This window comes from Schistocerca serialis, chromosome 1 (genome assembly GCF_023864345.2).
Source record: "Schistocerca serialis cubense isolate TAMUIC-IGC-003099 chromosome 1, iqSchSeri2.2, whole genome shotgun sequence".
NCBI classification, from domain to species: domain Eukaryota; kingdom Metazoa; phylum Arthropoda; class Insecta; order Orthoptera; family Acrididae; genus Schistocerca; species Schistocerca serialis.
This window is the reverse complement of record NC_064638.1, coordinates 441,085,681-441,111,363: the sequence shown is the minus strand read 5'-3', so window position 1 is coordinate 441,111,363 and position 25,683 is coordinate 441,085,681. Positions and strand designations below refer to the sequence as shown.

The following is a 25,683-nucleotide window of genomic DNA, read 5'->3' as shown; positions in this document are numbered from 1 at the left end:
CAGTTATTGTTCATCTGTCGCCAGGTATCTATACTTTATAGGTCATCTATCGTCAGAGATACCATCTATAACCATTTTCCAGTAAAGGTACCATCTACGATTCTTGTGGAAACCCTCCGTATACTTACGATATTGCAGTATCTGTGTTATTCTGAATTACGGTGCAAAGATCCTTTGGAATGGCATTCATGTTGTAATGTCGCAATTCAGTACGCAATAGCATTTTATTGCACTAAGCTACTTTGAAGTAAGGACTCGTAGCTTTGGAGCCGTTGGCAGTGGCAATATACAGCCGCTGGTATCTTGACGTGACTCACTCGCACCTGTCGCTAGCCTAGCCGTGGGAAGCGCAACCTGTGTTAGTTCGAGCGACAGAATATTTAAGCCCCTAAGAATCTAAATAAACAGTATTAAATATTATTCAGTTTTGTTAAAAGTCAGTATAAAGTCCTTTGTTATTAAAAGGAAGGTTTTGTTAAAATCTCAGCTATCTAGCTGAGATACTTTCAGATTTAGAGATAATTACCTAAAACACCAAAAACCGACACTTCTAAGATTAAAGTCGGTTATGATTCATAACAGTTTGTCTTTTAGTATCATTTGGAATTATTACTGAAGTTCACTAAATGGAAGTACAATTTATTTAGATTTTTTATAACTAAAAACGTTCACTATTTCTCATTTTTGTAACATAGAATTCAGAAAGCATTAATATTTATTTAATAACTATTTGTTTTATTGTGTGAATAAATGAGAGTGAGTGAGAGTGTATATGTGGGACATACGTAACGATTCAATATCATCTGATGTTAGACATTACGTAACTATGTCATGGGAAAGTGTGAAGCAAGCAGTTTGCAATGAAAACTGTAATTCCCATACCTTCCTGATGACGTATGTCCAAGGGTACTTGGACATACAGCCAGAATAACCATTTGCAGAGTAGTGATTTTCTAAAGTCATTTGAAGATTAGTTTTCTTTTCGTTTGGTTTTGTTAAGCATTTTATTAAGATTTGCATGATGAAGTGACGTAAATGCATCTGCGAATATTGATTGGCGTAGGACAGTTTTTGCGCGAGATAGAACTCGAAGGACTGTTTAGATTGGCTAGTCATTTTGAACAACCAATCAGAGTTAAGCATTTCCCGCGTTCTAGCAAGTAGTTATAGGCCCCGGAAGGAACGCCAGGGAGGAAGTCGTTGGCTAGTTATCGATCGTTCAGGTCGTGTCGGGCGTGTCCGTCTACGTTATGAGTAAAATGAAGAAGTTACTGGTATTTCGCGTCCGGATGGTATTGCCGTGAAAGCATTTACGGACAGACTGTGGAAATTTGAGCTTTGTGAAGTGTGTAGTTGGAAAGATACACGCGTGTGGACTTTCGGCCTTTGTAGAATTCCGCGTGGCATGTTTCATATTCATCTATGGAATAGTTAGTCAGCAGTTTCTTTATTAGAAATGCACTGAAAAAAAAGGACCGAATGTGGAACTCATATACAGGGTGGTCCATTGATCGTGACCGGGCCAAATATCTCACGAAATAAGCGTCAAACGAAAAAACTACAAAGAACGAAACTTCTCTAGCTTGAAGGAGGAAACCAGACGGCACTATGGTTGGCTGGTTAGATGGCGCTGCCACAGGTCAAACGGATATCAACTGCATTTTTTTTTAAATAGGAGCCCCCTATTTTTTATCACATATTCGTGTAGTACGTAAAGAAATATGAATGTTTTAGTTGGACCACTTTTTTTCGCTTTGTGATAGATGGCGCTGTAATAGTCACAAACGTTTAAGTACGTGGTATCACGTAACATTCCACCAGTGCGGACGGTATTTGCTTCGTTGTACATTACTCGTGTTAAAATGGACCGTTTACCAATTGCGGAAAAGATCGATATCGTGTTGATGCTTATTTCGTGAGATATTTGGCCCGGTCACTATCAGTGGACCACCCTGTATTGTAGCAGACCATCAGCTGTAGATCACGTCATAATTCGTGTCGGACTTAAGTACATTTCTTACTGTCTTGCGTGTATATTGGGGTGTATAAACTGTGAGCTGAGCACATTGATATAAGTCGTTTAAATAAATACGGGCTGATGGTTAATTCTTTAATTTTGAAACTAAAGAAATAAAGAAGTTGTTGCGGAATTTTGACGTTTTTTTCTAAAAGAATGAAGCAATTTCCCTCCATACGAAAATCGTTATATTACAGGATAGCTTCCTGCCAGGGTTTAGACGGACTTTGCAAACGTTAAGTATTGACGATGGTTTTTCTTCAACGCTGCTTTTAACATAGTCTGAACAGTATCTACGTATGCAGAGAATCGGGCTGGTGACTAGGCGCCGTACTGAGCTAGGTGGAACTTTTTGTAGTGCACAGTACGACGAAAGGCAATGGCCAAACAATTACGCAACGCAACGCGACTGTTAACCCGTCTCGCCGCAATGTCGAAAGGAACATTGTATTGTAATTCAAAATAACACAGGCACTGTAATTCTGTCAGGAACAGCAAAGGACTTGGAAGAGCAGTTCAATGGAATGGAAGTGTCTTGAAAGGAGGGTATAAGACGAACATCAACAAAAGCAAAACAAGGATAACGGAATGTAGTCGAACTAAGTCGGGTGATGCTGAGGGAATTAGATTAGGAAATAGGACACTTAAAGGAGTAAAGGAGTTTTGCTGTTTGCGGAGCAAAATAACTGATGATGGTCGAAGTAGAGAGGATATAAAATGTAGACTGGCAATGGCAAGGAAAGCCTTTCTGAAGAAGGGAAATTTGTTAACATCGAGTATTGATTTAAGTGTTAAGAAGTCTTTTCTGAAAGTATTTGTATGGAGTGTAGCCATGTATGGAAGTGAAACGTGGACGATAAATAGTTTGGACAAGAAGAGAATAGAAGCTATCGAAATGTGGTGCTACAGAAGAATGCTGAAGATTAGATGGGTAGATCACATAACTAATGAGGAGGTATTGAATAGAACTGGGGAGAAGAAGAGCTTGTGGCACAACTTGACTAGAAGAAGGGATCGGTTGGTAGGACATGTTCTGAGGCATCAAGGGATCACCAATTTAGCATTGGAGGGCAGCGTGGAGGATAAAAATCGTAGAGGGAGACCAAGAGATGAATACACTAAGCAGATTCAGAAGGATGTAGGCTGCAGTAGGTACTCAGAGATGAAGAAGTTTGCACAGGATAGAGTAGCATGGAGAGCTGCATCAAACCAGTCTCACAACTGAAGACCACAACAACAACAACATAGCAATATGGCATTTATCCGCCGACGCCGGGCAAGAGACTTTCAAGTAAAATGTCTCAAGTGTACCGAAATATACCAACTGGATGTACGAGTACAGGCTGTATGAGTTTGGGTGTTGCCGTGACTCGTGCATGGATAGCCAAATGGTAAGGCGACCGCTGGCGATAAGCGGCAGATCCGGGTTCGAGTCCTGGTCCGGCTCAGATTTGCGGTGTCGTCATTCCATTCTACAGCTGGTGATTGGTCATATTCGCAATTGTGAATACCTTTAGTTTTCTCCGTATACTTAGCGTCCCAGATATATTGCACCGGACCTTTACTTTGAGTAAAATGAGCTTGAGGAAAAGCGTCAGCAACGAACTGAGCTGTGACCCTCACATTGCTGAAATCTGCTGGAAACTGGATTTCAAATCGGAATATGATAGAAAATTGGTAGTGATAAATAGAACCAAATTTTAAAAAAAACAGGCCATGAAGGCCAGACGGTACCGACAGGCCGCCGTGTCATCCTCAGCCCACAGGCGATCGATGAATAGAGCTCCTAATAAACTGAATGTTAGTTGCCTGCAAAGCTTTTTTCTATGTCACGCCGATTCTGTGGTATTATTTAAACCATCTCGATAAAACTGTAAGGTCGCACAACGATTTAGTAAGGAAATAAAAATTTTGTATGGCAGCGGATATGATTAAAACTTTGTTATTCTACTAAGGAAATCTTTTTGAAAACTACCGGGTGATCAAAAAGTCAGCATAAATTTGAAAACTTAATAAACCACGGAATAATGTAGATAGAGAGGTAAAAATTGACACACATGCTTGGAATGACATGGGGTTTTATTAGAACCACCCCATATTGCTAAACGTGTGAAAGATCTCTTGCGCGCGACGTTTGGTGATGATCGTGTGCTCAGCTGCCACTTTCGTCATGCTTGGCCTCCCGGGTCCCCAGACCTCAGTCCGTGCGACTATTGGCTTTGGGGTTACCTGAAGTCGCAAGTGTGTGGTGATCGACCAACATCTCTGGCGATGCTGAAAGACAACATCCGACGCCAATGCCTCACCATAACTCCGGACATGCTTTACAGTGCTGTTCACAACATTATTCCTCGACTACAGCTATTGTTGAGGAATGATGGTGGACATATTGAGCATTTCCTGTAAAGAACATCATCTTTGCTTTGTATTACTTTGTTATGCTAATTATTGCTATTCTGATCAGATGAAGCGCCATCTGTCGGACATTTTTTGAATTTTTGTAATTTTTTGGTTCTAATAAAACTCCATGCCATTCCAAGCATGTGTGTCAATTTGTACCTCTCTATCTACATTATTCCGTGATTTATTCAGTTTTCAAATTTATGCTGACTTTTTGATCACCCGGTATATAAAATAAACAAAAAATTGACAAAGTTTTCTTTTCAAGTGGCGCAATGGGGCTTACATCCTATGTGAGAAAAATGAGTTTATTTATGACCGGTAATGCAAGATAAATTTTTACTCTGCGCTGCAAACATTCCAACCTATTTTTAAGCGCATCCTACATCCAAAAAATTACTGTTTCTTTCCGAAAGCGTTGTACAAACCGTCAAAGCCAGGAAGATTATTTTGATAGCACCATCAAAATGCACGCAACAACTGAAAAAAACTGTCTATATGAAAAATGTTGTCTTTAATGGTACTACTAAAATTGGCGCAACAATGAGGAAAAACTTCCTAGATGAAAAATGTTGTCTTGCGAGCAATAACGCATTCAATTATTATGATTTTGAACCATCTTCCCATTCGAAACGTTTTTCTTTTGTTCCTAACACACTCCGACCCATATGAAGTTCATCATTTGGTTTTAAATAATTGTTTAAAATTAATATTAACCTAAAGTAGACATGTTTAAAGTAAATCTGGGAAAATATTTATTGGAAACATCCACTGGTGGCGAATATAAGTGTGTCGTCCGAAGTGCGAGTACAGTAACAAGACTTAACGTTTCCTAATAAGTAAATCTAGGATTTGTCGATCTGCCTTTATGCAGAACACCGTTATGATGTTTTGTGTTAAGATGTTTCGAAAAAGTTTTGATATCAGCAACGTAATTGTTCTTCTGAAAATGCAGAAAATCATGTGTTTCCTGTTTTTCGCCGTTAATCTTACTTAGGTGACAGCCGATACACGATTTTTTTTTTTCGTTTTATGTTTCATTTTGCAATGTCCCACTGCGAAATGAGCGGTTATAACGACTGCACAACTTACTGATCAGCGTCAGTTGTCTTTAAATTAAGAATGTATCGGGCATTTTCAAACAAATTTTAAAACGCTATAAGAACACAAGTAAGTAACATTCTGGTACTCATTTTGTGTGTTAAGCGCAAAACCTTGGTGTAGAATCAAACGATTGCGAGTCTAGGCGTCAGCATTCTTGCAGTTTACATTACGCACAATATTTCATTCAGATTTCACATTACTCTCAGTATCGGTTGGCCCTTAATGCAAATGAGTAGTGCTACACTGTTGGAAGCGCGCGAAACGTGTGTGATGCTGCAGCGCTTCGCCGGCGTCGCCGGTGAGCGGTTTGAATTCGGCGCGGATCCCGCTCGCCCGGCGCCCTTCAGCTGTTTAGCAGCGTGGTACGTTCCGAGGCCGCATGGCGGCAGCAGTCCTGCCGTAATGACGGCCACAGCGACCGGAGTATACGGCAGCTGCGTAAGTTTCTGCGGAAATGAGAGTGGGAGACGTGCTTTAAGCAGTGTGCGGGCTGCGTGCAGCATGTCCGTAGCTCACAGATCGTGCGTGCATGCGTAGCCAGACCCGGAGTGCGTCGCCGGCCGCGCTGTGGGCACAAGACGATGCGCGTGGTTCGTTGTTGTTTGCCAGCCATATCGACTGACTGGGACCAGCCGTCGGCTCCGGGCAGGTTAGGAAACAGTGTTCCGTGTGGCAGCATGAAAAAACTCAAGATGACATCGCACTGAGAAGTCAGCGTCACCTTCGTCTGCCTCCTCGTTAGTCCGTGCTGTAGCGTCTTTTGCGTGTGATCGAGTTTTATGCCACGGACAGTGCCCGATGCAAACGCCCCGTGGTAGTTCTGCAGTTTTAGCACAATGCAGGCGAAGAAACGTTACCTGTTGGCCTTCCTATCATGTGCGTTCCTAGCTTACTGCTACTTCGGCGGATACAGGTTAAAAAGTGAACGTGCCGCGCCTGCCTATTATGAAAGTTTGCCCTCTTACATTGGCGTGGAAGATCAGCTGTACGACCGAGATTTGGAAGCCTCTCCGAGGCACAGACGGACAGAACCGAGTGTCAAAGCACAAGGAGGTTCCGGCACGCCGGCGTGCCGCATGGAGACGTGTTTCGACTTCAGCAAGTGTGAGAATGACTTCAGAGTGTATGTGTATCCGATCTATGAAGATCCCGACAGTGGGACCGTACTGACGCCCAGCCCCTTGTACCAGAAAGTGCTAAATGTGATTCAAGAGTCGCGCTACTATACGTCTGATCCTAGTCAAGCCTGCCTTTTTGTTTTAGGTATCGATACGTTAGACAGAGATAGTCTTTCGACTGATTACGTACGCAATGTTCCTGCACGGCTGCAAAAACTCAGGTTGTGGAACGACGGTCTGAACCATGTGATCTTTAATCTTTATTCGGGCACTTGGCCCGACTACCTGGAGGATAACCTAGGTTTCGATCCCGGCAAAGCTATCCTCGCCAAGGCGAGTGTGTCGCTAACGCACCTGAGGCCGGGTTTCGATGTCTCCATTCCCCTGTTTCACAAAAACCACCCGGAGAGAGGTGGTGAGTCGGGATACGTGACAACCAATAATTTTCCAGTGACTAAAAAGTACTTACTCGCGTTTAAAGGGAAACGTTACGTCTACGGGATAGGTTCGGAAACCCGGAACTTGCTCTATCATCTGCATAATGAGAAGGATATCGTGCTGGTGACGACGTGTCGGCACGGCAAGAGCTGGAAGGAATTGAAGGACGATCGGTGCGAGAAGGACAACACAGAATACGACAGGTAAGGAATGCTTCTGCATGGCAAAACATAGCTGAAATTTGTTTTATATAGATTGCCGCCATATCTCAGTACTGTTCTCAAATGTTTCTGAAGTCATGTACACTCTCGCAAATGTGACAAGTGTACGAATTTGCATTCTGTATTAAATTCGAGAAAACCTTTTCAGTGTAAAGCCGTAAGTCAAAGTAACATACTTTTTTGCACAAGTGATTTGCGAATGATTAGGTGCATTTGTTGCTAATGCTTATCAGTTGTCTCGAAGTTTACCTACATACCGGCAGTAGTAGTAGTAGCAGCGCTTCGTAGCAAATAATGTCTGCGCAGTCGCGTGGTCGCAAATGGCAACAGCCTCGCGCAGTTGAATGTAATTCCTATTCGTATAGTATGGGGACAATGCGAAACTGTTGTACATAGAGTGCAAATGTCGGCAAGTCGATACTCCGGAAGTTTGTAGATTGCGCAGACATATTTTAAGCGAACGCCAGGTCTGTGGTTGGGTTGACATGTAACTATGTTAGAGATGTATTCCTTACTTCTGTCCATCTTGAGTAAAACTTGGGCCTAATTTTTGCCCTTTTGTGATAGAAAACGGGCCAATAAATCGAAACTTCTGTTACATGAAAAAAATAACTTCGGGGAACAACGCACAAACGTTCCGAAAGCCAATAAATAGCTTAAAGTTACACAAAGAGTGGGAGTACTCCAAGACTCATGACAATTCTTTGCCTTTTCATTCATCTAGTACTTTGATTATGCTCTTTGTTATCTGCTCCAAATTTTGTTTTATATTTGAATACAGTATTTTACAGATTTTTGTTGGAAGCGTTTCATTGGTTTCAAATGAGGTTGCTAATAATACAGCAACTGAACTTCAGTTTTGGATCATTGGTTAGTTGACTGACTGGTTTATACAGTAAAGGGACTAAACGTCAGTCTTCAGTCCCTTTCTGGGTCATTCAGTGACAACAAGAAGAAACGAGTTAATGTGGCATTATCTGTAGTAAATATCTGAAAAGGTTCCACCGCAAAGAGAGAGAATGAAAGGGACATTATTTTTTACTGAAGCACGTGGTACTTAGAGGTATTGTTTATTTTTGACACAATGACATAAACAAAACTTTGTGATAAGCCAACCACCGTATCCTTATACGGAATTTCGCATATAATGTGGCTTTTTCCATATATTTAGGGCGTCTGATGACTTACCACTTATTTGGAGGAAGAGATAAACATTCTTGAGTGCTTGTGGGCTAGAACCTGATAAGAGGTGCTCTCGATCAGGTTGATGACCGGTTTGGGTCATTAACAGAAAAGTACGAATTCACATTGATTCTTATTTTGACACAGACCACCAGTCGTAACAAATGCTAGGAATGAATCATAGATGTTAAGCCCACGTTACATCACTCGACAGAAGCTGACGATGTCCCCGAGACGACATCCGCTGAAATAGGAATGTTTACTGGCGCGGAGTGGAAACTCAAAACTTCAGCACTATAACAACAGCAGTGTGTTCAACGAAAACCAACTATGCTTTCACGTACAGATTTTAAAGCTGATCTATCGTTTTGAAACAAGACGGCTTCCTAAACATACACGTTCGAATCTTTACCTTTAGGCAATGGGGAAAAAATGTTGTAAAGTGAAAGGGAAGTATATAATGTTGCAAGAGTTTTGCCTTATTGCGCAAAACAATCGCAGTAATGGTGGACGTTTTCATCTGAAGTTGGCCAACCAGTCATTTTTGTCTACATGAATATGGTGGTGGTGGTGGTGGTGGTGGTGGTTAGTGTTTAACGTCCCGTCGACAACGAGGTCATTAGAGACGGAGCGCAAGCTTGGGGTAGGGAAGGATTGGGAAGGAAATCGGCCGCGCCCTTTCAAAGGAACCATCCCGGCATTTGCCTGAAACGATTTAGGGAAATCACGGAAAACCTAAATCAGGATGGCTGGAGACGGGATTGAACCGTCGTCCTCCCGAATGCGAGTCCAGTGTGCCATGAATATGGATTTGAGTCCGATGCTGATTCAAATGTTCCACAATTCTTCACAATCTTCTGCTGCGTCATTATATCTAAACACCTCTGACTTTCGGGGTACGTTAATATAGGCAGGAGAGGAGAAAAAAAAGTGCATTAAAATCCTTTGCAACGCAACGCTTATGGACTCTAGAAAGATTAAAAATCAGTCTCTTGCATTGTTTTAAGAACAGAATTTCGATGGAGTACGATTTTAAAATTCACTGGGGAACTCGATTATTTCCTGGAGAGTATCACGCTGTTTTTGGCTTCTGTGTTACATCATGTACAAGCATCAGGACAGCGCATCCCGTATGTGTTACAGCCGTACTGAGTATGATTACAGCACGTGTGCGTAAGTACTTCGTCAAAACATGAAGATGTTTCCATTTCCCTGTCGTCTAAAGGAGAAATGGCAGTTTGTACCGGGCAGTGGGAGCTAAGTCCAGAGTCCAGATCACAGACTGCCACCGTAATGACGGTTTACGCATTTCCCTAATCACTGTGGGCCAGTGCTAGAGCGAGTTCGCGTCCATGAATGCTGAAGTGAGCAAAGCTCCGTCTCCTCCTATCTCGATATCGTTGTTTTTGGCACACTCACGGTTTTTAATCCGACAGTGGTAGGCTAACCGTACAAATTGAGCTACAGAGAAATGTTCAAAATCGGACTTTCTCTCGTACCTTTTATTATTATTATTATTATTATTATGTAGTATTCTGCCTAGTGGCAGGTCCATGTCTTCATACGGAGAATTTCTGATTCCACAGTTCCGTCTCTTCAGCTTCTTCTTTTAGTCTGTTGTATCTCCTTCCATCTTTCATGTCGTCCAGACGTTGAATTCTTCCTCGTCCTGAGTTTCCCTGCGATGACATCATGTATGAGTCCCTCGTGTCGAAGTACATTTTCAGTCCAGCTGGCCTTTCTCTGAAGAATTGTACGCAGAATAATTCTCTTCTCTCCTACTCTTCGCAGTACATAGTCATTTTTTATGCGATCTTTCCACTTGATCTTTTCCATTCTCCTCCAGCACCACATTCAAAGCTCTCTAAGTATTTTTTCTCCTTCTTCCTCATGGTCCATGTCTCTGCTCCATACAGTGCAGTGCTCCAAATGTAGCACTTTATTAGTTTTTTCCTCAATGCCAAACTCAACTTGCTGGTTAGCAGAGTCCTCTTCTTGTTGAAAGCAGCTTTGGCCATGGCGATTCTTGCTCGGATTTCGTTGGTGCAGTGGGCATCCTTTGTGATAAAACTTCCCAGGTACTTGAACTATGCATATAAGAAGCAGAAAAATGTGTATTACATGCTACTTAAGATACTTGGAAAATAAAAGAAACGGAACGTCTATGGCTGTCAAACTACCTCTTACAAAAAACTTTGTCGATAGCTATTTTATTGTCTCAAAACTGCCGTTTTCGGGCAGTGTCACCCATCTTCAGCTTTTTTTGGTGATTGCAGACTGATCGGTCTTAACGGAAACTGTTTAACTGACTGTTTCTCCTTTAAAGCGTTAGGCTGGTTACTCTGATGAAACTAGTAAGAGGATAATGATAGCTAAGTTTTTTTTTAATTTATTGGCTCATGGTACGTGGCCTTACAGCCATTTCAAGAGTGTAATGTCAATTATGATGATACTAACGTAAAAACAACACAGTCCACGAGTGGAGAAAATCTCCGAACCGGCTGGAAATCGAAACTGGGCCCCTTGGGTTAGCACACCGCCACGTTGACCGCGCAGCTACCGAGGCAAACCCCAACTAAACGTCTAAGAAAAAATTTCATCACGGCAATGAAACAATTTTTTTTTTCACTGGGGAAACGATTTGGAGTTACCGGTGTTGGGCATTCATCCTATTCGCTAGATACACAAACTTACCACGCCCCCCCCCCCCCTCCCCTTCCCCGCAAGTCCTCCACCATTTCCACATCAATATGAAGTATGGACAGGAAAACTTTTTGAGTGCATTGATAAGGTGTAAGACCCACAAGAACCGTAATTCAGGATTAAAAGGAAGTCAGTGGAAAAACAGACAAATTGCATGGATGTTAAAGAAGACTACATCGAAAACTTGGCTCATTTCTTACAAAAGCCTTCAGTTTTTCACTACAAACCCTCAGTGCCTCTATCACAGCACGTGATATAACACACATTTTGTTGAACGTCTGGAAGCAGATACTACAAGAAAGATTGGGGTTTAGCTCCTTGAGTACCAGTGCTTTCTGCCTGAAATCACAGTTTTGTTAACTTTCTAAAGTACCAGCGCCTTTAGCACGAAACCACCGATGCTGTCCCAAGACAGAGGCATCGAGTGGTACGTCGAGCTACTTCTACGAATGTAATGCATTGAGATTATTGACAATGAAAGTATGTGTATCTAAAGCTACTGTATCGTAAATTTGAGTTTGTATTACTGTTTTTATGACTAGTTTCGAAGTGAAACAGCTGGGGCGTATTTGTAGTTTTGATAAAAGATTTATTAAATTTTGGGCCCAGTTTTACTTGATAGTAAGGACAATAATTTGGTTTAGGTATTAGGAGTTCATGGAAGTTTAAAGACGTGGTGTTGTGCCTAGGAAAAATGCGAATTCCCTTTGAAATATTTGATCACCTGGAATGAGAGGTGATTGAAAACTATACTTTGCAGCGTTTCCAAAGTGAAACCACCTCCTTAGAGCAACTGAGGGTTTACTTTTCGCCAATTTCTTCTTGTATTCGTTGTTTGCTACGGTAATGAAGGTTACTTCTGTGAAAACTTTTAAAATGTTTGTTTTCATATTTTTGGGACTCGGAGGGTTAACGTTCTGCCGACGACGAGGTTTTTGGAGGAAGAGCACAATCTGGGGGTAGGCGAGGATAAAGAAAGAAATTGGCCGTGATATTTTCAAAGGAATTATCCCATCATTTGCCTTAAACGATATGGGCAAACTACTGCAAACCTGAATCTGGATGGGTACACAGGAATTTGAACCGTCGTCCTCCAGAATGCGAGTCCAGTGTCTTCCCAATGCGACACCTCGCTCAGGGGAAGCAGATATAAGTTCATAGGTTGCATCGCATAAAACGCTCTTTCGGTAACTGACAGCTGAAACATACCCGGGCACAAGTTCATGTAATCAAATTTACTTGATTCGGCTTGAAGAACACGCCCTAACACTGTGTCCAGTAAGATTAACATCAATAAGGAGAAACGCCAAGTAGATGAATATACTTGACACCCAAATCGATTCTCTGCAAAAGACGCATAAGTACCTGGCAGCACATTCACAATAATTCTCTATTATTCCACTCTCAAACAGCGCGCGGTAAAACAAACACTATATCTTTCCGGTGCGAGCTGTGGTTTCCCTTATTTTACTATGGTGATCGGTTCTCCATATGTAGGTCGGCGTCAACAAAATATTTTCGCACTCGGAGGAGGAAGTTGGTGATTGAAATTTCGTGAGAAGGTCTCACCGCAACAAGAAACGCCTTTGTTTTAATCATGCCCACCCGAAATTCTGTATCATGTCCGTGACACTCTCACCCTTAATTCTTGATAATACAAAAGGGACTGCTCTTCATTGAACTTTGTCGATGCACTCCGTAAATCCTACCTGGTAAGGGTCCTACGCCGCGCAGCAGTACTCCAAAAGGGGACGGACGAGCGTAATGTAGTAGGCAGTCTCTTTTGTAGATCTGTTGCATCTTCTAAGTATTCTGCCAATAAATCAGTCTTTGGTTGGCCTTCCCACAACATTTTGGTAATTTCCAGTGCTATCTTGTTCTTATCCTTGATCGTAATTTCCACAGTTGTGGAAAATCACGATACAGTGAGATAAATCTTAATAAAACTCTTTCACTAAACATACTCGGCGAAACAAACGCAAACATTATCCACCATCTTGGCAAAGTTTCCGTCAGTCAGAATTTCTCTCAAACAGACTGTTTGACAAACACATCGATACCTGTCGCCCGCTAGTGGGTGTTGTAGCTTTCATCGTAGGCAGTAGGAGTTTTCAAAGATTTTCATTAGGGTTTCATAAAATTTTGTTAGAAATGGTTATTACTTGCTTCAGTTTGCTGCAACTCTGCTTTATGTATTTTATAAAGTTACTTCCAAGGGCAACCAACTTCTGACCATGAGTTTAAGGAGACGACCAACACATGACCGTAATTTAAAGAGAGGATTTCAGGGGAGATTTGGCCGCAATAAATTTCAAGTGCACAGCTACGTCTCATTTTCTCCTATAGGTGACAATGCAGATATAAATGTAATAAACCAGCAAAATTTTGCTTGCTTTTACTGTGTTACGTCACACGGTATCATACTTGGAGGTAATTCCACAAACCGAGATTGAGTTTTTAAATTGTAAAAGTCCGTAATACGAAACGAGTAGTACATGCAAGTGTTCTAAACATGTTTGTTATACTATGTTCCGTTCTAATACCGTGTCGGACCTCCTTTTGCCCAGCGTAGACCAGCAATACGACGTGGCATGGACTCAACAAGCCGTAGGAAGTTCCCTGCAGAAATATTGAGCCATGCTGCCTCTGTAGGCATCCACAGCTGCGAAAGTATTGCCGTTGCAGGATTTTGTGCACGAACTGACCTCCGAACTGTGTCCTATAAATGTTCGATGGGATTCATGTCCGACAACCTGGGTTTCCAGATCATTCGCTCAAATTTTCCAGAACATTCCTCAAACTAATCGCGAACAATTGTGGCCCGGTGACATGGCGCATTGGCATCCAAAAAAATTCCATTGTTGTTTTGGAATATGATGTCGATGAGCAGCTGCAAATGGTCTCAAAGTAGCCAAGCGTAAGGTAACTAAGACACAGTTTATTGTATGTACACACAGTCCACACCATTATACAACCACCATCAGCTAGCACAGGGCCTTGTTGACAAGTTGGATCCATAGCTTTGTGGGGTTCGCGTCACACTCGAACTCCACCATCAGCTCTTACCATCTGAAATCTGGACTCTCCTGAGGAGGCCACTGTTTCCCAGTCGTCTAGCATCTAAACAATATGGTCAAGAGTCGAGGAGAGGCACTGCACGCGATGTCGTGCTGATGGCAAAGGCACTCATCTCGGTCGTCGGCTGCCACAGCCCATTAATGCCAAATTTCGCCGCACTATCCTATCGGATACGTACGTCGTACGTCACACATTGATTTATGCAGTTATTTCACGCAGCGTTGCTTGTCTGTTAACACTGACAACTCTACGCAAACACCGCTGCTCTCGGTCGTTAAGTGAAGGCCATCAGCCACTACGTTGTCCGTGGTGAAAGATAATGCATTTCCGACATGGAATGTCCGTTGCGTGCTAACAAGGGAAACTCCCCATCAACCCCCCCCCCCCCCCTCCCATCAGATTTACTGTTTAGAGGGACCAGTGGACAGCCCGTCGAAATCTGAAAACAGATCAACCATTAAAAGAGGATGAAGGTATACTGAACTGCGAAAAAAATAGCAAAATGGAGACGGTGGATGGTCGAAGTACTCGAAGTGCAATATAGAATAGCTTAGAAGAGCAGCGACGTCGAGGTTAAATCGCGATGTTGAACTGAAATGCGGGCGAGCCGTGTTCATACCTCTCTCGTGCCAATTCTATTTTTTTTCCACTCTGTTCAAATTTGTGTCTGTCTTGTGGTGTAACGTCCGTTTGCAAGAGAGAGGTGTAAGGAAATGACCTAGATTGACAGTTGATTCTGCACAACTACTGTATTAAGCAGCCGGAGGGAAGTGGCATTCGAATGGGAACCGCAAGCGATTGATGATGAGGCGACAAGGCAACCGAATCCTCCACCGGAAAAAAAAACGTCTAGTATGTCATACACGGCATTAGTGACAGAACGTGTGTCATATGATAGGAATCTAATTTTTACGCCTGGTGAGAGAGAGAGAGAGAGAGAGAGAGAAGCCTACTTGTCCGATAGAAATGTTCGTGTGAATGTGATCACTCTCAGGGGAATTATGAAACCATAATAGTTTGTTACATAAGTCGCAATAAATGAACGTAAGAAATAACGCAATTTCTCTGTGCTCTGTAAAAACACGTTTTTAATGTTTTTGGAGTTGCGTTCAGTTTTGAATCTTGAATTCCCTTGTTGTAACATAGTTCACACCCGTTTGTTAGTTTTCACTCCTGTGAGACGTCTATGTGGTATCTCGCCTGCTCTCACTGTCCATTACGTTTACTTGCGACGGTAACGTATTCTTACCACATGAGTTATATTCTATAACCCGTGCATAGTATGACAACTGCGAAGATTATAAAAAAGAACAAACATTTCAGTGACCGGACGGACAGTTCATAACGTTGTGAGGAAAAAAATAGATAAAAATAAAGGGCGCCAGAGAGATTTGAACACGGCTCGCCCGCCTGGCAGTCCAACAGCGTGACCACTGTGTTTTGTAACCACGACGCCGTTGTTATGTTTGGCTGCTCTGTATTGCCTTCATACCCTTCGACCGTTCACTATTTTGCTTGTTTCATAGTTCAGTACACCCTCTTCCTGTTTTCATGCTTGATCTGTGTTTAGTTTTTGACGGGCTATCCAGTGAGCCATCTTACCACTAAATCTGAGGGGGCTGCGATGCGGAGTTTTCCTTTTAAGCAGAAAATACGGCCCAGTTCGACGGTCGTAACCAAATCCTACCCACACTTTTACCGTGAATCTCTGTTGATAGCGGAACACACGAGTTAACTTGCAATTTTCAGCTCCTAGGCATGGCTGTGTTAACTATGAACATTGGCCTAACAGAAGTCCAGAGTCAAAATCTTTAAGGTGCGCTGCAGGAAAACATTCGTCACAGAACAATGGTTTCTTTTTATCTGCGCAAGTAACTCTACATATTCTTATACGTAGTTTTCTTTATATTCGGTGTGTGTACATACCAGAGTGAGTCAAGTGAAAACCTTAAATTGAAATTTCGCGCCGTTATCCTGTAAGTTGGTGAGCGTGCTACAAACAGCCTGCGGAATGGCCTATAGGTGGCAGCTTAGTGCAGATGCACACATACCGTCGAAGTATCAGTATAAAGATTGCCGCCCCACTTGCGACTCGCACCAGGGAAGAACAGCGTTCTGTTATTCGGTTTTTGCGTAATGAAGGTGTGAAACCTATTGAAATACATGGACGAATGGAGGTTCAGTACGGTGATGCATGATTGTCACAGCAGCAAGTCTACGTATGGAGTAGGAAGTTCGCAAATGGTGTGACTTCAGTGGAAGAGGCTCCTCGTCCAGGTCAGGCACAACGAGTTGTGACTCCACAGAACATTGCAGCAGTTGAAACCATAGTGAAGGAAAACCGCCGAGTGACACTGAATGGCACTGCAGCATGTTTACATATTAGCCATGGGTCGGCACACCACATTGTGCGTGATGTGCTCCAGTTTCACAAAGTGTCTGCAAGATGGGTGCCACGGCAGCTGACTCCTGAAATGAGAGAACGACGTGTTGATGCTTGTGAAGAACTTCTTCGGCGCTTTGAACGAGAAGGTCATGGCTTCCTTGAAAGAATCGTTACTGGGGACGAAACCGGGGTTCACTTCCACCAACCGGAAACGAAGAGAGCGAGCAAGGAATGGCGCCATTCCTCATCACCAAAACCAAAGAAGTTTCAGAACTATCAGCAGCGACGATTATGCTGACTGTTTTTTGGGAGCATTACATGCCTAGAGGGACCACTGTCACCATTGCATCATACACAGATCTCGTAGAAAATCATCTGCGGCCTGCAATCAAATCAAAGCGACGTGGATTCCTGTCAGCAGGTGTCCTTTTGCAATATGACAATGCAAGGCCCCACACTGTCCGTACAACAGTTGCAACAATCACAGGCCTGCATTTTGAGTGTCTTCCTCACCCACCATACTCACCAGACATTGCCCCAAGTGATTTTCATATGTTTGGACCACTCAAAGACGCAATGGGAGGAAAGAAGTTCCGTTCTGATGAAGAGGTACGCCAGACGGTGCAGGAGTGGTTGTGCGGACTACGAAAAGAATTTTTTTCTAAAGGAATTTATGCACCATGTAAGCGCTGGAGGACTTGCATTGAGCGTGGGGGAGATTATGTTGAAAAGTGATACAGCTTTCTACCATTTCTGCACAATATATAATATTTAACAAAATATTTAAGGTTTTCATTTGACTCACCCTCGTATAAACTGCAGGGTGGCTTGAGAGGAAAATAAATATCGATGTACACTCGTGTGCCAAAGTTAGGAGAGTAGCAACTTTCACATGATACGTTACTGCCTAGTAACATAGTGCGACGAAACTTTGGCCATACATACAAATAACTGCTACAGGACAGGAAAGAAGGTGACTATAAGAAACATCCAATGAGACTAATGGAAATGACACTTTCATCGAAAGACATAAATTATAGTGAAGTTACAGCGATCGGAAATTCCTCCACCAGCGCGCTGAACAGCTGCTGGATGGTCCTGGGTGCGCATGGACTTGATGCAATACATATCCCCAACACATCCGATACGTGCTCGTGGATTTTAAGTCGGGGTAACGGGCAGGCCTATCCATTCGCCGAATATCCTCTCGTTCCAAGAGCCTCTTCATCTGTGCTATTGATACGGTCGTGTATTGTCATCCATAAAAAATGAAGTCAGGACCGAATGCATCCCTGAAAAGACGCACATGCTAAAGTAGTACAGGGTCACAATAACGTTGATCGGTGAGCGTACTGTATACAGTGACGTGGAGGTCAGTACGACCATGCAACATATGCGTCTCTACACCATCACACCTGGACCACCAAAACGATCATCTTCGACAATACTGGACGTACCATCATGGCGAGAGGTTGGAACACGTAATGCTCCCACGAACGACATGACTTGGAACATGGTACACTCACTGGTGACTGTTATTCTGATGCTGTAGTCCATCCTTATGTGCGCATTTTCAGATTTGCATTCGGCCCTAACTTCATTTTTAATAGATGACGAAGCGCGACCGCATCGAACTGTGGTGGTGGAGGAGCTAGCTCTTGGAACGAGAAGGTATTCGGCGAGTGGACTGGCTGCCCGTTTCTCCGACTTCAAATCACTCGAGCACTTGTCTAGGCTACTGATGACCTCAGTGAAAGTGGTTGAGTAGTGTTGACTGTGTTTTTAATGTTAAATTGGCTGTTAGGTGCTGAAGTTTCCTGTTTTGAATAGCGCGCGTACCTAAACTCGAAGTTGGTAGCTTGCGTTAGCAACTGTTTGTGACCAAACTCAACTGCGAGACAGCACAGAGAAACTGCGAGAATGCTAAGAAAATGATGCCCTGTCTGAAGTTTGTTATCGCAAAATCTATGAACTTTGATTATGAAAACCTGATTATTTTGAAACTAAAGTTGGTCCGTGTGAAAATTAATTAAATAACAATATATTTTCTACACTATTTGGCTTACCTCGGTTGTAATGGATAACGCCACGCAAATGACTCTCGTAGCTACAGCGCTTCTGCAAAATCTAACGGCTAAGATATGCAAAGATGCAATGCATTCTCCAGGAACATTAACATTCTTGGTTCATAATTTTTGATAGTGGTTTTAAATAAATTGAAAACTGACTCCCAGGATGTGGACAATCACTCTGGGTTAAAAATGAACTCAACAGCGATCTCGTATCATTTGATTTAATAACATTAGATGAGACTTCAATAATACTTACGCTTTCTCCGAAACTAAGTCACTACAATTCAAGAACTGCAAAAATTAACTACAAAATTTTATTCTTAAATCCATTTTTTAACAATGATAAATCCTAAAAAAAAAGAAACGAAAAATATTCCTGATTTGGACGTCTGACGAACGAAGAATGCTCTGTTATCAAACCACTGCCGAAAATAAAAGAAACTTAATCTTTTATCTGTAATCCATTCTTCACAAAAAATACACCCGTACCAATGCAAAAGTCAATTGTTTTTCTCTCCACATTAAATCGCCTAAATTTGCCAAAAATCACCTTCCTTCGTTGCTTCACCTCTAACGCAAAAGCTCAACTGTCTTGTCTCCTCTCCTCGCGATCAGCGATGAATGTGGCACGCATCGTCCCAGAGCAGGGATCACCTCTAGCTCATCTCTGTGTAGCGCAGTTTCTCTGCCGAGGCCGCGCGCAATTCCGAGCAGGATATATATTACGAGTGCGATTCCAGACATCCAAAACAAGAAAAATTCCTACGAAAATTTTTACACACATATCTTTCAAGTGTAATTATTGTCTTTGAATAAAAAATATACTTTCGTTCGTCACATTGCGTATTTATTTCAGTTACGTTGTGTACTACGCTGTAAAGTTCTTTCTGTATACGGTCCATGTTTCACCTAGATATTTTTGAAACGTGCCCTTAGAAAAATTTATGAATTACTGTGCTGATAAACCTCTTACATTATTTGGTTTTCATACCGCTGAGCAGAACTGAACGTACTCAGACATTTCGCTCTTTACTTATTCTGATCAATACTAAACTGACACACAATATTTTTAGCCAACGCAATCTAACTTTAAAAAAAAAAAAAAAAAGTAGTTCAAATGGCTCTAAGCACTATGGGACTTAACAGCAGAGGTCATCAGTCCCCTAAACTTAGAACTACTTAAACCCAACTAACCTAAGGACATCACACACATCCATGCCCGAGGCAGGATTCGAACCTGCGACCGTAGCAGCAGCGCGGCTCCGGACTGGAGCGCCTAGAACCGCACGGCCACCACGGCCGGCAATCTAACTTTCAATAATCCCTACAAAAGAGTGGCCCTGATAAACAATAACCTATACCTTTCATGAATCACTTACCTCACAAAAATCTTCGGTATTCAAACTACTGCAATACAGCGAGCGCCAATACTGCTAGCTAAATAAGAGATTCTAACTACTGAAGGCACTAACTACTGATTGGCATACTTAGCAAATGAAACATTTTGATAGAGAACAAACAATATAGTTACCTTAATAGTGTTCAAAAGTCTATATAAACGTCACGTAGTGCTCTGTATGAAAATCACACACTGTGCTGTGTGCAGTCTGTAGCTGGTTTGCATTGTTGGGATATTTGCCATTGTAGTGTTGGGCAGTTGGATGTGAAACGCGCGTAGAGCTGCGCAATTGGAGGTGAGCCGCCAGCAGTGGTATATCAGTATTACAAATCTACTCTTTCTGGCGGACAGACGTCCAGATCGTCCGCTATTAAAATTCTGCCATCTCTCTCTCCATATCCACCACTGCTGGCGGCTCACCTCCAACTGCGCAGCGCTACGCTGCCGTTCACGTCCAACCGCCCAACACTACAATGGCAAATATTCCAACAATGCAAACCAGCCACAAACTGCACACAGCACAGTCAGTGATTTTCATACAGATCACTACGTGACGTTACCAACATAAAAACGTAAACAGCCTACTTACATTTTACCTGGCAGTGACAAATGATGCAAAAGTTACTTTCATCCTTAAGATTTGCACATTGGTGTAAATTTTAAAAGTACGGGTTTCTTTCTGGGCTCCCTGTTTGCAGTTAGCAGCCCTGCAGCTCGGTTTCCAAAATGATGCAGGTCGGCGCGCGGTCACCAGCAGAATGATGGGTCAGCCGGCGGGCATACCGTGTGAACAGACAGGTGGCGCCATTCCATAAAATCCATACCCGCTGGCGCGGTAGCGGGGCGCCGTATTTATTACGAGGTGCATTCAAGTTCTAAGGCCTCCGATTTTTTTTCTCCGGACTGGAAAGAGAGAGAAACATGCGCATTGTTTTAAAATGAGGCCGCGTTCATTGTTAATACGTCCCAGAGATCGCAGCACCGTATGGCAGATGGAATTTTACCGCCAGCGGCGAGAATGAGAACTGTTTTAAATACTTAAAATGGCGACGTTTTCCTTACTTGAACAGCGTGCAATCATCCGTTTTCTGAATTTGCGTGGTGTGAAACCAATTGAAATTCATTGACAGTTGAAGGTGACATGAGGTGATGGAGTTATGGATGTGTCGAAAGTGCGTTCGTGGGTGCGACAGCTTAATGAAGGCAGAACATCGTGTGACAACAAACCAAAACAACCTTGGGCTCGCACAAGCTGGTCTGACGACATGATCGAGAAAGTGGAGAGAATTGTTTTGGGGAATCGCCGAATGACTGTTTAACACATCACTTCCAGAGTTGGCATTTCTGTGGGTTCTGTGCACACAATCCTGTATGACGACCTGAAAATGCGAAAAGTGTCATCCAAATGGGTACCACGAATGCTGACGGACGACCACATGGCTGCCCGTGTGGCATGTTGCGAAGCAATGTTGACGTGCAACGACAGCATGAATGGGACTTTCTTTTCGTCGGTTGTGACAATGGATGAGACGTGGATGCCATTTTTCAATCCAGAAACAAAGCACACGGATTCACCACCACCAAAAAAATTTCGGGTAACCGCCAGTGCTGAAAAAATGGTGTCAATGTTCTGGGACAGCGAGGGCGTAATCCTTACCCACTGCGTTCCAAAGGGCACTACGGTAACAGGTGCATCCTACGAAAATGTTTTGAAGAACAAATTCCTTCCTGCACTGCAACAAAAACGTCCGGGAAGTGCTGCGCGTGTGCTGTTTCACCAAGACAACGCACCCGCACATCGAGCTAACGTTACGCAACAGTTTCTTCGTGACAACAACTTTGAAGTGATTCCTCATGCTCCCTACTCACCTGACCTGGCTCCTAGTGACTTTAGGCTTTTTCCAACAATGAAAGACACTCTCCGTGGCCGCACATTCACCAGCCGTGCTGCTATTGCCTCAGCGATTTTCCAGTGGTCAAAACAGACTCCTAAAGAAGCCTTCGCCGCTGCCATGGAATCATGGCGTCAGCGTTGTGAAAAATGTGTACGTCTGCAGGGCGATTACGTCGAGAAGTAACGCCAGTTTCATCGATTTCGGGTGAGTAGTTAATTAGAAAAAAAATCGGAGGCCTTAGAACTTGAATGCACCTCGTACAGCCGCCGCGATGCCGGCCCGGTCGGATTCAAATAGTCTGGCGGCCGGCTGGCGGCTGAACTTTAAATCGGCACGTCAGCGCTTCCCATGTTCGCGGCCGGACGCGACGCGAAGCGACCAGACGCCCCACTTACGTAACGCCGCCGGCGACCTCCCGCTCTGCCGCCGCCGAGCGCACCAGAGAGATGCCTGCACGGGACAGCGTGCTGTGCAGCGCCGTCAGATTCAGATGGGCGGGGATCGGATGATTGGTCACGTGTTGCGTCACCGGCAGCCCATTAACGACTCTGATGGAAAGCTCCACTCGAGGACGAAACCACCGAGGACGGGCGTACTCTTCAGTAATGCGTGACAAATGCTATTTGAATGCGGTGTACAGCGATATTGGACAGGAAGCTAGTGAAATTACTGTTTATGGTTCAAATGGCTCTGAGCACTATGGGACTTAACATCTGAGGTCATCAGTCCTCTGGAACTCAGAACTACTTAAACCTAGCTCACCTAAGGACATGACACACATCCATGCCCGAGGCAGGATTCGAACCTGCGACCGTAGCGGTCGCGCGGTTCCAGACTGTAGCGCCTAGAACCGCACGGCTACTCCAGCCGTTTTCGCCCGGGATGTTTAATATCTGCCACACAAAGGGCCTGAGGGCCAGTCATATTGCTTCGTTGATACAGAGAATGCAAGCCGCATAGGGAACTGCAATCTCTTTAAATCGCAAGGCACATTTGAATCACTGGATGTCAACTAAACGCATCGAATGAATAAATCTTCACCTACATGAAATGATTAGTTGCGGCATTTGTTATTACATTATACGATAAATATCTGAGTGTTTTTGCAAAATTAGTCTTCTCTTGTTTCAGCCCAGTTTTCACTGTTTTAAGTGGGGCTGTGTTTGAGCACGACTCGAACTTTTTCGAACAGTTTACGTCACAGTTTTGTTGGTATTACATCTACAACCTGCCGTAGCGTTTGTATGGCACTGCGGATTTTAATAAAAATAGCTCCGAAACAGAGACTAAAATATCGTCTTGTGTATATGTCTCATATAACAACGGCAATTAACCAACAAATGAGTTTACAATCATGTTTCTGTGAAATTCACAGTCTTTCGCTTCCGCTCCCTCACCCCCCGCCCTCCTCAGGGATCCGGTGACGTTTGATGGCACTATCTCCGTAACGGGTACTGCCTCTGTAATTTATTCTCGCAATAAGAATTAACTACTATACATTTCGTTTGTTAGGTATTAATTTTTCATTAATTTCCTTCATTGTTTCATCTGGGCGGAGAAATTTAAAGTAAATCGACCAAGAACTTTCAGAAATGTTTGGTGATAACCTTACCCCTTTATATATTAAATAAATTGGCTATGTTTCAAGTCAGATCTTTCTCTTGGTTGTTTTGAAGGTAAAGTTTGCAAAATTTCACAAAGATTGGAATAAAACTGTAGATTGGTATGAACTAAAAACAAAAAGACACTCTGATGTGGAGCAAGAGGAAAATACTAGTGAAACGTGGATGAAGATATCTCATCCACATAGTAAGAAGAAAAGAATCGAGAAAACCGCACCTTTTTGAACTGGATAAAACAAAACGCATTTCAGTAGTTGCATACTCTTTACCAGACTTAACAGACGGTTCAAACAGCAGACACGCATCTGTTTGCACTCTTAAGAGGTGAGACGATTTAATATACATTGCCTGACAAATACGGTCAAACACCCAGAGGACATGGTCGGATGTAAATGTAACATCGTTCATTTACACAACATCGGCAAGTATGTAAGTGATTATAGCTCCATTTCTCTGTGGGAGGTAGGAGATGCCACGATGTTGCGTGGTCGTGTGAGACAGCGTTATCAGCACTATAGAGTTCGGAAGGCGCCTCTCTGTGTGTCTCGATTGCACAGCTGGCCGAATCTTGCAGTATTCAAATTTCTGTGGCATTCACTGTGAAAGTGGCCTGACGTCGGACTTCATGCGAACTTAAAGGGAGGTAAACTCATCATCCAGGCTCCGGTCGACCACATGTGGCCACCACAGATAATGGCACCAAACGCATAGTAACCCGCTGACATCTGCGTCTGCGATCCGAGAGGAAGTAATGGACTGCGTGCAACCTTCTGTGTGTCACCGCACCACTGGTTGGAGACCGGCAATAACCTGAACAAGATTTACCCTTGACTGGGATCTACCGTCCCACGTGTAGGCTGCGGTCAATGCCATGACACAAGCGGCTACGTCTGGAATGGTTCCGTGACCGGGGAGAATAAACTGCTGATGAATGGAATCGCGTTGTATTCAGCAATGAATTGCGGATGTGTCCTTCTCAGGGTGACCATCGTGAGCGAGTATGGCGTCGGCCTGGAGAGAGGTCCCTGTCTTCCAACGCCCTGCAGAGCCGCCGCGGTGTTACTCATGGCGTCGTGCTTTGGGGAGACATCAGTTATGACTTCAGGTCTCGGCTGATAGTCACTGAGCGAGCTCTGACGTCACATGTCAGGGACATCCCACGTGTTACATCTCATGCGACAGTATCGTGGTGCTATTTTTCAATAGGACAACGTTTGTCCACACTTCGTACGTCTCTCTGTGAGCTGTAGGCGTGATACTGAGGTACTCCCGTAGCCAGTAAGATCCACAGATCTGTCCCCGACAGAAAATGTGAGTGACAAGCTCGGCCGACCAACTCCGTCACAGGACCAGTATCCAAGATATCATGGATCCGTTACAACAGTCTGCAGCTCATGGTCTAGTGGCTACCGTTGCCACCTCTGGATCACTGGGTCCCGGGTTCGATTCGGGACCTGGTTGGGGATTTTCTCTGCCTGGGGTCTGGGTGCTTGTGTTGTCCTCATCATGCCATTATCATTCATGAAAGTGGCTAGATTGGACTGTGTACAGAATGGGAATGTGTACGGGCGCTGATGACCGCACAATTGAGTGCCCCCACAAACCCAATCATCATCCGTTACAACAGTTGTGGGCCTGCTTGTCGCAGGAGAGTACAGAGCAGCCTATGACGCAGTTTCTTACCGAGCTATTGCACGCATCCAGGCCAGAGAGGGTGCAACGTTTCATACTGGTAAGTGGGACCCTACTGGCAAGTTCTTTGTAAATGTGATTCGACTTTTAAATCACTGAAATAACATCATGTACCGTCTCAGTCCGTCAAGTTCCATTTCGTTTTCTGCTCCCCTCCCTGAGCGCTGTACTTCCTCCGCAAGGCAGCGTATTTACTTCGCTCGAGCCTCTTCAGGGCTATCAATTACAATTTTTACGTATTTGGATAAGTGAAAATATGTTTAGAACAGCCTACAGTATTCTGTTAGAGCACCCACCATACTCCTTGCTGCATTCCTTTCACGCGCATTCTTTCAGCTGCAGGCGGTAGTTAAGTC

General features: G+C 43.5%; 1 protein-coding gene across 1 annotated transcript; it reads left to right on the top strand.

Annotated features, from left to right (window-relative positions):
- The first annotated feature begins 6,357 nt into the window (after positions 1-6,357).
- On the top strand, positions 6,358-7,284 carry LOC126482286 (exostosin-1-like). The gene has a single exon (XM_050106328.1). The coding sequence runs from the start codon at positions 6,358-6,360 to the stop codon at positions 7,282-7,284; it is 927 nt and encodes a 308-aa protein (XP_049962285.1).
- Positions 7,285-25,683: the final 18,399 nt, after the last annotated feature.

What these genes read in the sequence shown, in the direction of transcription:
- LOC126482286 (XM_050106328.1), top strand. Translation starts at nt 6,358, where the DNA reads ATGCAGGCGAAGAAACGTTACCTGTTGGCCTTCCTATCATGTGCGTTC.